The 11,909-nt window shown below is 25.2% G+C and overlaps 3 protein-coding genes across 3 annotated transcripts in view; 2 read left to right on the plus strand and 1 right to left on the minus strand.

Annotated features, from left to right (window-relative positions):
• The window catches only part of LOC130675847 (meiotic recombination protein SPO11), a 37,153-nt gene extending 29,808 nt beyond the window's left edge, over positions 1-7,345 (minus strand). Inside the window, exons 1-2 of the mRNA XM_057481732.1 lie at positions 6,932-7,345; positions 6,366-6,534 (exon numbers count right to left, since the gene is read on the minus strand). The gene's annotated coding sequence lies outside the window, so the exon portion shown is untranslated. The remainder of the gene's footprint in view (positions 1-6,365; positions 6,535-6,931) is intronic.
• On the plus strand, positions 102-1,461 carry LOC130675849 (60S ribosomal protein L35a). Its single transcript, XM_057481734.1, has 4 exons — positions 102-212; positions 665-930; positions 1,033-1,191; positions 1,378-1,461. Exons 2-4 carry the CDS (start codon positions 667-669, stop codon positions 1,399-1,401), a joined length of 447 nt encoding a protein of 148 aa, XP_057337717.1. The 5' UTR covers positions 102-212; positions 665-666; the 3' UTR covers positions 1,402-1,461.
• A 73-nt stretch (positions 7,346-7,418) lies between the features above and the next one.
• LOC130675848 (SPRY domain-containing protein 7) lies at positions 7,419-11,198 on the plus strand. Its single transcript, XM_057481733.1, has 4 exons — positions 7,419-7,732; positions 7,821-8,098; positions 10,499-10,601; positions 10,933-11,198. Exons 1-4 carry the CDS (start codon positions 7,627-7,629, stop codon positions 11,028-11,030), a joined length of 585 nt encoding a protein of 194 aa, XP_057337716.1. The 5' UTR covers positions 7,419-7,626; the 3' UTR covers positions 11,031-11,198.
• The last annotated feature ends 711 nt before the right edge of the window (positions 11,199-11,909 follow it).

Genomic DNA, 11,909 nt, shown 5'->3' on the forward strand with positions numbered 1-11,909 from the left:
ATCAGGGGAGTGACAATTCTCAGTTGTCGTAAGAAAGTATTATACCGACCCAACAGAATGAATTGTCAGCGCCCTCTCGAGTTCATATTAACAAACTACTCAACCAAGATTCAAATGCTTCTTCAGTTTACTGATTTGCCCACCTAGTCTACAATTTCATTTTCATAACCTTAATTTTTTGCCTCGCTCTTTTTATTCGTGGTACGCTTACGGTATGTCGTTCTGTCATTTATCTCAATCCTTATTTATTAAATAAAATTTTTAATTTATAAGAATATTTATAAATAAAAGTGTATAATAATAGGGTGTATTATATTTTCTACATATTTTACAAAATTTTTGCTAATGTTAAATTAATAATATCCGATTCAATTGGATTTTAAAGTGATTTCTCATGTTGCGTTTCTAGTAATTGTTATTATTAATAATGTGAAAAAAAATTTATTTTAAAAAATATCATATTTTAATTGCACTTAATAATTTTTTATAAATTACGTTTCATTCATTTTAATGACAATTGAAATTTATATTATTTTTTAATAGTTTTTTATATATAACCTCAAAATATTTCAAACAATATCCCTATTATTATTTTTGACACTATTATTATTTGGTCATTGATTAATAATTATATACATTTAATTAATTAATTAATTAATTATAGAAATGGCAGATACAACAGTGTCCAAAACTAAAGCCAAGGCTGCGCCTAAGGAAAAGAAACTGAAGGAGAAACCTTCAGAGCCAATTCCATTAAAGAAAAGGCCCTTCAAAAGACACGGACGGCTTTATGCTAAAGCCATTTTCACTGGTTACAGACGAGGTCTTCGGAACCAACACGAGCATACTGCTCTGTTAAAAGTTGAAGGTGCTCGAGTTAAAGCCGACTCTGATTTTTACGTTGGCAAACGATGTGTTTTTGTCTACAAGGTAAGCAATTTTTTATTATTTTATTTTACGTTGTCTGATAATCTCTTAACGTGTTGATAATAATTATTGTTAATTATATCTTTTATAATATTTGTGTAATAGGCAAAAAACAAGACACCTGTTCCCGGTAAAACCACAAGAAAAACTAAAGTTCGTGCTATTTGGGGAAAAGTAACACGTCCACATGGCACCAGTGGATCAGTACGTGCTAAATTCAAGAGAAATTTACCCGCTAAAGCAATGGGACATCGCATTAGAATTGTAAGTATTCATTTTAAATCTTTGTTATTATTTATTATAATAGTAATTAGATATAAATTTGAAAATTTTATTGGAAGCGAAGTTGATTAAATCTTTCGTGCTCGAGTTTAAGATAAATACAATTTATTGAATGATTTTTTTAAACGGTGTGAATATTAAATCTTAAATTTTTTTTTCTATTTTCAGATGATGTATCCAAGCCGAGTGTAAAAAAATAATTTGTACGTTAAAAATATAAAATAAAACTCGATACTGACCTCGAAATATAAAGTTTTACTTTTTATTTGTATCTTTTCCATTTGATTTATTATATTTTATTTAATTTGACGAAATCAAATTAATTTTGGAATATTACTAGTTCAAGGACTTATTCAGTTTACTGTACATTGAATTTAAATTTTGATATTTTGTTCTAAATTCGATGCAATTTTATTGATTATTAATTTATATTGGTAGTATAGTTGATTTAAACCAGTAATAGTTTTTTAAAAAAATTGAACAAGTGTTTTAAACTAATAACCAATTATAAAGATTTTGTCAAGTTTTTTCATGATTATTCACAATAACAATGTTGATATTGAAATACGGTCCGGATTAGTGATTTTCTACTAATAACTTTCAAACAATTTTTTTTTTTAATTCTTAAACTTAATTGATGAAATAAAATATAGAAAATATATTCACCACTCAGGATGGCCACAAGCCGGGAATTTAATGCAACCAGGATATGTCAGGGAACTTCGAAAAATATCCGGGAATTTAATTGCAACAGTCAAAAATTAAAAAATTTTGAATTAAACTACTCACATAAATTAAGGGATATTAAGAAAATTCAAAATTTATCAGTGATTTTTAGCAGGATGTAACTCGAAGTAAAATGGTCGTACAACCAAAACAAGAAAGGCAAATTGTAACTTTAAGTGTCTAGTTCTCTGATCTTGTCTTTAAATTTTTTTATTATGCACGGTCCCGGAGTAATCCTTAGAAAACCATTGAAATAACAAATTTCCAAATTTTTGCTCGTCTTTAAAAAGGTCTACGGGCTTCAATAAATTTTTTTCGATAATTATCACTGACTTTTGATTACTCCGGAACCGTAAATAATACAAAAATTTCAAGACCAGATCAGAAAACTAGACACTTGAAGCTACGATTTACTTTTTCATTTTTGTTGTACGACCATTTCCTTCGAGATACATCCTTTTGAAAATCACTTAAAAATTTGTAATTTTTCTAATATCCCTTATTTTTTGTGATTAGTATATTTTCAAATTATTTGAATCATAAAATTTCTTATTAAATAATTCAACTTACATATTTTTAACATCGAATAATAAAAAGTAGGCCATATTAATTAATTTTATTGACTTTTTTTTATGGTTTCGCGCATAATTTAATCACCAGATTTATTTATTGACAATAAAAATATAATTAAAAATTTGAATATCTTGATGATACGAATAAAACTTCTGAATCAGGGTAAAATGTGAAAAACTTAAGTGGAAAACCGGAAAATATCAGGGAATTTTGAAATCATTTCTTTGTGACCACCGTGACTACTGGAATATACTTTCAATAATCGTCAGGGAAAAAAAAAGTTTTTGATTTTAAAACGATTGCTAATTATATACACTTATCCAAAAAATTAAAGGAACAAGAAAATTTTATAAATTTTTTAGTGATTTTTGGAAGGCTGTAGTTTCGTGAAAAATCATCGCATCGAAAAAATAAAAAAAGCAAATTGAAGCTTGAAATCTCTAGTTTAAAGATCTTCCAGCAAAATATTTTTTTGAGCCACGGTTTTTGCGGAATCATAAGAAAAAAGTCGAGACAAAATTTTTCTAAATTTTTAAGTTTTGTTTTTTAGGTCTACGGGGCCGGGAAAAATTTTTTCAAGAAAATGAATTCATAGCTCGTTTAGGAAATTTATTCAGCTATAATTTGCTTTTTTTTGTTTCTCTATACGACAATTTGCTGCTGAGATATCAGCCTTTAAATGAAAAAGGAGCCTTTTGTCTTTGATTATTGATATCTCAGCAAGTAATGGTCACACAGTAATTTAAAGGGCAGTTTAATAAACTTGAATAAATTCCCTACAAGCTACATTTTCGATTTTTTCAAAAAAAAATTTTTTTTCATCCTTGATATCCATTTGAAAAACCCACAAAAAATGACCATTTTCTGGTTTTTTAGTCAACTCATCGCTACTCTGCAAATATTGATAAAAAAAATAATGTTGCCAGGTAATTTTACAGCTTAATGTACCCCCAAAAACCCTGGAAATTTTCAGATTGATCCATTGAACCGTTTGTCCGGTCCGATTGCTTAAAGTTTTGCAAAACAATTAAAGGAACAAGTTTTGTTCCTTAAATTGTGTAATCATTACCAAAATGAAAAAATTAATTTTTTTCGGATTTTCTTTCATTTTTGCGTTAGTTATTTAGTAAATGTAAGGTCAAGAGGAAAAAAAAAATTTTTCCAAAAAACGAGAGCAAACAAGAATTTTTTTACATTTTTTTTTTTTTACGTTTCATTCGGGGGGTTATTTTTTTTTTCGTTTTTCGGAAAAAAATTTTTTTTTTTCCTCTTGACCTTACATTTACTGAATAACTAACGCAAAAATGAAAGAAAATCCGAAAAAAATTAATTTTTTCATTTTGGTAATGATTACACAATTTAAGGAACAAAACTTGTTCCTTTAATTGTTTTGCAAAACTTTGAGCAATCGGACCGGACAAACGGTTCAATGGATCAATCTGAAAATTTCCAGGGTTTTTGGAGGTACATTAAGCTGTAAAATTACCTGGCAACATTATTTTTTTTATCAATATTTGCAGAGTAGCGATGAGTTGACTAAAAAACCAGAAAATGGTCATTTTTTGTGGGTTTTTCAAATGGATATCAAGGATGAAAAAAAATTTTTTTTTGAAAAAATCGAAAATGTAGCTTGTAGGGAATTTATTTAAGTTTATCAAACTGCCCTTTAAATTACTGTGTGACCATTACTTGCTGAGATATCAATAATCAAAGACAAAAGGCTCCTTTTTCATTTAAAGGCTGATATCTGAGCAGCAAATTGTCGTACAGAGAAACAAAAAAAAGCAAATTATAGCTGAATAAATTTCCTAAACGAGCTATGAATTCATTTTCTTGAAAAAATTTTTCCCGGCCCCGTAGACCTAAAAAACAAAACTAAAAAATTTAGAAAAATTTTGTCTCGACTTTTTTCTTATGATTCCGCAAAAACCGTGGCTCAAAAAAATATTTTGCTGGAAGATCTTTAAACTAGAGATTTCAAGCTTCAATTTGCTTTTTTTATTTTTTCGATGCGATGATTTTTCACGAAACTACAGCCTTCCAAAAATCACTAAAAAATTTATAAAATTTTCTTGTTCCTTTAATTTTTTGGATAAGTGTATAATTTTACTACTAATTGATTTTTAAGTTACGTCGGATAAAATATTAATAAAAAAAACATTGCTTATTAATTATTCCCTTACAACATTCTCAGACAGTGCCTCCTACTTTTTTAATACATCCAGTGATCTGTAATTGTCAGAATCATATTAAATTTTAATTCATGAATTTTTAAAAAATTGAGCATTGGTTAAAAAAAGAAGACAATTTGATTTAGCCGTGATGTAAATTTTTTAAAAATTACTTAGTTATTATCATTTAAGAATGAAACGATATTTTATAAATGAATGTTAGAAAAATTTTCATGTCAAAATTATAATTCAAAATTTCAAATTCTAGGCTTAAATTTAATCCCAAAATTTTGTCGGACTGCTATTTTAATGCAACAATGAGTAATTTTTTAAAAAATTCATATCCTAGCGAAATTTTAACTACATTGTCCGTTTTTCAATGGAGGCATTAATTTTTTTTTAATTGATTAAAATTCCATTATAGTTGTGACAGTTCAAAGTTATTGGATTCATTACAAAAGTAGGAGCATTATATAAAAATACCCTTCAATATATATATATATATATCAATGAAAATGAGTATTGAACAAAAACTAATCAAACTTTTCATTTATTTCAACTATTAAAGTTTTAAATCTATTATTTCTCAACTAATTCTCCAATTATCATAACACAAAATTTGATAAAAATACAAACAATAGACACTTGACAATTTATTTATTCTTAAACAAACAGTCAATTAATATATGAAAAAGTTAAAACGAAGGACGTTTCCAAATATTCATGTGAATATTTTCGTTTTTTTTTTTGTAATAATATATCATCCGTTTACAAGAACAAAAAAATAGTTTGATTTTTGCAGTTTTCAGTATCATCAATATATTAACCAGAAAAAAAATTTTTGTTTAACGTCTACTATTTTTGCTATTCTAAAATTGAACTAGAGCAAGCTAGAATAATCTATTTATCAGTATGATAAATAATTTGATGTTTTAATAAAGTTAACAGCTATAACTCTAAATTTTTCAGCTAATTAAATTTTAAAAATTTACTATAATTATTCAAAAGTTTTTACGACAATGAAAGTAATAACCAACCGACAATTTTCTTTTTATTAATTCAACAATTTCAAACAATGCTGAAAGTAACAGACATTAAAATTTTTTTTTTTAAATTAACAAATGAAATACTCGCAGAATAAAATTTCAAGACGTGTGTTGAGAACTTTAAAAAATATTTTTGACCATATTTGAAAATATGGTCCATTTTTTAAAATAACGAGTATTATATTTATGAAAACAATAAAATCTTCGGATCTTTGCTACTTTCAGGATCATCGAATTCAATTTTAGTAGAAATAAGTGTTAAAAATGCGTGCGAAAAACATCAAAATCTCTGTGTCAAATTTTTATTTCAATAACGTGTAATATGATTAGAAAAACAAAAAAAAAATTAACAGATTTAAGCAACTTTGTAATGAGTGTGATTGTAGCAGACACCAGACAAATTTAAAATTATTCATAAATAGAGTAAATAATTAATAAAATAAAATGTAAAAAAAATGCACATCTAAAAAATTTCGAAATTAATTAGTGCATTTTTTATAAATATAATTTTTTTAATTATTTCTTCTATTTATTTGTAATTTCAAATTTGTCTGATGGCTGCTACATCCACACTCGTAACTTTGTATGGTATAATTTTTTTTTAATTTTTACTTTTTTAAATAAAAATGATTTTACTCACTTTGAAATCTGCTCTTAAATAACCGCTTTCAAAATCTTTTCATTTAAATTAATCAATTAGGTGTGAAAATCTCAAATATGTCTTAAACTCTTTTATCACTACAAAAACATTAATAATGACTCAATATTAAAAACACTTTAAATTGAATGCCCCTGAAGTTAGCAGTGATCTTGAAGATAGCAGACAATTAAAAATTTTTGAGATTTTTTTTCAACCAATAAATTACAAAAAAAAAAATCGAGTAATATGCACATGTAGAAAATTAAAAATGATCCTGAAGTTAGCAGATAATTAAAAATTTTTGGATTTTTGTTCCAGCAAATAAATTACAAAAAAATAAAAACTAAAAATATGCACTTGTGGGGAATTTAAAACACTACAGGTGCAATTTTTTCAAATTTTTTTTTTTTTTAATTTACCGTCTAAAATAAAATCCAAAAATTATTAGACATCCGCTAACTTCAGTATCATAATTAAAAAATCTATAAGTGCAATTTTTTGAAATATTTTTTTTTTATAATTTATCGTTTGGAAAAAAATTAAAAAATTATTAGACGTCGACTAACTTCACTATCATTTAAACTGAACATCAAAAATAATCACCACACTTTTGCACTTATAATTAATTAAAACATAATCGTTTATCATGAAACAATACTCCTTTAAAAAGAAACGTATAACGTATTCGTCTGTTATTCGTTCGACATAACAAACAATATTTATTTAAACTTCAGGTTACAGAATTCAACACTAACGCCATTGTCAAAAAAACTTAAAAAAAAAATTGAATTTATTGTCTGCATTTTTTAAAATATAATAATTAAAAATGAAACTAAAAAAAATATATATATAAATTTAAATAACAAAAATTATAATTCATAAATTATTATTTTATGATGACGTAAGATGATAATTTATGATAATAAAATATTGATTAAATGTCATGATTAGAAAACGCCATTTTTGTAAAAGAAATTCCTATCTCCTCCCCTCTAAGACAAGTGACAACATATACATACACATATATAATGTATACCCATATATGAATCAGTTTTTATAGTCTAGTCATAAACAAAATATCTGTCAGAACATGAAATCTATTATTTATAATCGTTAAATAAAAAAATCTATTTTATTATCTATCACTGATAACTAAAATGTATATTTATTAACAGTATTTAATAATTATTATTATTTATTTACGACATAATAACTTAATTTGTGATTATACTAAAATATATAAATTCAATTGAAATATAACATGATGTTTTGTTGCTTAAGAAATTGTTTTAACGGCCTTGGTTTTGCTGGAGCTAAAACTCCACAAAAAGAATTTAATCCAATAACATTAGACACATTGCACATGGGTAAATATTTTTATTTTTTTACGATGTAATGAATTAAAAATGTACATAGATTTTTTAACTGAGTCATTTCTAACTATTTATATTACAGGTCATGAAGTTGTTGTTGTAATGAATGGTTTACGAGTTTGTGGGCAAGGATGTGCTCTTACAAATGTTCCATTAGTACAAAGTAAAAGTTATTTTGAAGTTAAAATAAGACAAGATGGTATGTGGGCTGTAGGTTTAGCAACGAGATCCACTAATTTAAATACATCTATTGGTGGTAATGATGCTGAAAGTTGGGCATTTAATTCTGATGGTACTATTAGACATAATCAAGAAGAAATTCATAAAATTTCAAATCTTCCTCAAGAAGGAGATATTATTGTAATTGTTAACTATTTTTGTTTATTTATTTTATTCGTTAATTTATTTTTAAAAATTAATATAAACTATGAGTGTGAATGTAGCAGACATCAGACAAATTTTAAATTATAAATGTATAGTGTAAATAATCAAAAAAATAATATTTATAAAAAATGCACTTATTAATTTTTAAATTTTTTAAACGCGCATTTTTTAAAAATTTTATTTTATTAATTATTTACTCTATTTATTAATAATTTTAAATTTTTCTGATGTCTGCTACATTCACACTCATTATAAACTGTAATACATGACGTTTATATTTTAAATCATGGTGATAATAAGCTTGAAAATCTGCAACTGTCGGGATTTTGAGATTCTGAAAGTCAGTAAATTTATGATCCTGAAGTTAATTAGACAGACAATTAACAATTTTTTTACTTATTTTTTTTTTTTTTTTTTCACCGTCAATTATAAAAAAAGAAAAACTAAAAATATGCACATGTAGAAAATTTTAAAAATTGTAGGTGCAATTTAAAAAAAAATTTTTTTTTTTTTACTATTTGTCGTTTTTAAAAAAATCTGAAAATTATTAGACGTCGGCTAACTTCAGTATCATAGTAAATTTTAGTATCGATAAGGGAAAATAAAAATTGAGATTTTTTTTAGAGATGCTGATTTTAATATGTTTTAATTAGAGTATTCGTAAATATTTGCATGGCCAATTTAGGTAATTGCTTTTTGCTTCAAATTAGTTATTATTTACATGACACTGAAAAGTACCAGACATTGAAAGTTTTTTTTAAATTTAAATAAACAAATAAAGTAATTGAAGGGTAAACTTTAAAAAAAATCCGTCAAGAATTTGAAAAAAGCTTTTTATTCTTAGTGGGAAAAGTTTTTTCTACTCTCAAGTAACTTGTTCATAAAAACAATAAAATGATGTGATGTCTACTACTTTCGGTACTATTTAATTATTTTTATCGAAAACTACTTTTAAAAATAGTTCGTTTTTTTATTATAATTACGAATTATAAGCACCCGAAGATGTTATGGTCTTACCATAATGAAACATGCAATTTATTATTTTAATAAACAAGTCTGCAAAGATCGGTTGGCCTAAAGAATATTTGTAATACCATCTGATTACGAAACTTTAAAAACAGTCCGGAAATTTCGAAAAACCATTTTAATCGCCACCCTGTTGAGTAAGTGTTTAATAAATAATTTAAAGCAGCCTAAAATATCTTCAAAATGGTTAAAATTGTCAGAATATTCTTTCTTAGATTGAACAATCTCGTTTAGGGACAAAATTTGATCTAGAGTTTACTAGTAAATTGCACGTTAAGTAGATAATTGTTTGTGATTTCAGTTTTGGGATTATTAAGATTGTTTTTTTGAAGTATCTCTGAAGATTCTATTAAAATATTTATCAATTTTTACAAAAAAAAAAAAAAAAAAAAACAGAGTTTAGGTTACTTCGAAATTGTAATTATGAATTATTGTTACATTTTATTTATATATTTTATTTTATTCCTAGATATTAATTTAATAATGACTCAACAAATCTAAATCTAAATTGTATTATAAATTACAGTTTATATTTATTTTTACCGATAAATTAATTATTATAAAAGATATTTTAATTAGATATGCTTATTATAAGTAATAACAATTATTATTCATAATCTATATTATTAAGAGAATAAAGAAAATTTTGTTCCCGCCATATCTATATGATAGAGTTCGTTATTGAAATTAGTATCATGAGATAGGCCTTGACTTGAATTTGTGCCTTTTCATAGTTTAAATTCTTTTTAATTGCCAAGTATTAAGATAAATAGATTTATCAATATCATTCGAATTTAATTTAAATTACGCAAGAAAAAAGACGATCGTATTTATTTTCTTTAAATAAATTAATACTTTAATTATTCTGTCACTAAATATGACTGAATGTCACTGAATATATAGCTATATTATTTATATCGCGTTACTTATTCCAAAATGATAGATTTTTAAACTCTCTTTTGAATTTAGGAAGCTTCTCAAAGCCAAAAAAGTGTGCACAGAAAAAAAAATAATTCATTGACACAAAAAATCTTTACTCGCCTAAAGAAAACTTTTACTTACCCCAAGAAATTTTTTGCATTATGAATTGAAAACAAAAATTTATGTAATACTAGATAAAATTACTTGGTGCAAGAAATTATTTTTTGAGCAAAGAAATCTTTTCTCGCCCCAAGACAATTTTTGTATTTAATTCATAATGCATAAAATTTCTTGGTGCAAATTAAAAATTTTTGCGGCAAGAAATCCTTTTTTTGCGTATTTTATAAATTTAGTAGTGATATTTGGGCAGTCACGTAGTGACTGCAGGCTGCTCGTGAGTAATTAATCACTTATTTAAATTATTTTCAGGGAGTGTCATTTGATCACATAGAACTTAATTTTTATATCAATGGAAAAAATATAAATGCACCAGTGATGGGAATTAAAAGTACAATATATCCTGCCCTTTATGGTAATAAATTTTTAATTAATTATAATTTTTAACAGTACATCATAAATAATACTTATATAATATATTTTAAATTAAAATATAAACTTGATTTAATATTCAAATAGTAGTTGATAAATTATTGATTAGCCTGCAGTAAAAGTTTGCAATTAAAATTATTTTAATACATATTTAAATTAATAGAAATTTGACACGCATCACCGTTGATTTAAAAAAGTTAACTTTGATTGCATATCAAATAAATTGTAATAAAATTTAACGATAAGTATAATTAATAATTTGCATTGATTTATTCATTTAAAAATAATTATTTTAAATGATTTTATTGTTACAGTTGACGATGGAGCTATTTTAGATTTAATTCTTCAAGATTTTGTTCATCCACCAGCACCAGGTTTCGAAAAAATAATGGTCGAGCAATCATTACTTTAATTTTATTAATATTTATATTCACTAATGATTTAATGATAAATAAAATTTATAGTTTAAAGAGTGTATTAAATATTATCAGAACTTGTGTATAAAACAAATGAATACTTAATTTATTTATTTAATTGTAATAAGAGTACTATATTAATAAAATGAATTTTCACATATATATCAGTTAAGAAAAAATTTTATTTTTGAAATATCTCCGAACGCACGCTACCGATTAAGCTCAATTTCTCACAGCTTCAAGATATTGACAAGCCGCGTCGAATGACACCTTAAAGTTCAAAATCGGTTCATCCGTTCAAAAGATACAGGTATTTACATACGTACATACATACATACACTCGGACATCATCTTGAAATTAGTCGGAATAGCTTCCTAGGACCTCAAAACGTCGAAATCTGATGAAAATTCGATTTTCGTAAATCGAACCGAAAACAATAACTTCCCGAATTTTTGAAAATTTACAATTTTCTTAGCGGGAAGTTAAAAATTAAAGCATTAATTGAAAAAACGACAACGTAGTAGCAATTTCGCCGAGATATACTTAGATTCTTTAAAAAAATACTTACAGTTGATATCAATTGGGAGTTGAACGAGATTTGTTAAATAAATCTCAGTAGAATCTTCAATGTTCCTGAAGATCGAAATATTTTTCGCGAAACTAAAATAAATAAAACTAAATGAAAAGTAAAAAATTTACTGGATCTAGATTTCTGAAATGTTTCGCACGTCAACCAAAAATTGCAGGCCACCCCCAACTACCCTTTAAGTCACTTTTAAAGTCAAATTACACAAATTATTTTCATTTTCGTAATTTCGTTGCATGAAAAACGTTCCGATCTTCAGGTACATAATATTCATGTCAATTTTATAAT

Source organism: Microplitis mediator, chromosome 10, assembly GCF_029852145.1.
Source record: "Microplitis mediator isolate UGA2020A chromosome 10, iyMicMedi2.1, whole genome shotgun sequence".
In the NCBI taxonomy this organism is placed as follows: domain Eukaryota; kingdom Metazoa; phylum Arthropoda; class Insecta; order Hymenoptera; family Braconidae; genus Microplitis; species Microplitis mediator.

Excerpts from the sequence above, each read along its gene's own strand:
- LOC130675849 (XM_057481734.1), top strand. The coding sequence starts at position 667 with ATGGCAGATACAACAGTGTCCAAAACTAAAGCCAAGGCTGCGCCTAAG. Across the intron at positions 931-1,032 it reads GATGTGTTTTTGTCTACAAG|GCAAAAAACAAGACACCTGT; the intron begins GTAAGCAATTTT and ends TTTGTGTAATAG. Across the intron at positions 1,192-1,377 it reads TGGGACATCGCATTAGAATT|ATGATGTATCCAAGCCGAGT; the intron begins GTAAGTATTCAT and ends TTCTATTTTCAG.
- LOC130675848 (XM_057481733.1), top strand. The coding sequence starts at position 7,627 with ATGATGTTTTGTTGCTTAAGAAATTGTTTTAACGGCCTTGGTTTTGCT. Across the intron at positions 7,733-7,820 it reads ATTAGACACATTGCACATGG|GTCATGAAGTTGTTGTTGTA; the intron begins GTAAATATTTTT and ends TTTATATTACAG. Across the intron at positions 10,602-10,932 it reads AATATATCCTGCCCTTTATG|TTGACGATGGAGCTATTTTA; the intron begins GTAATAAATTTT and ends TTATTGTTACAG.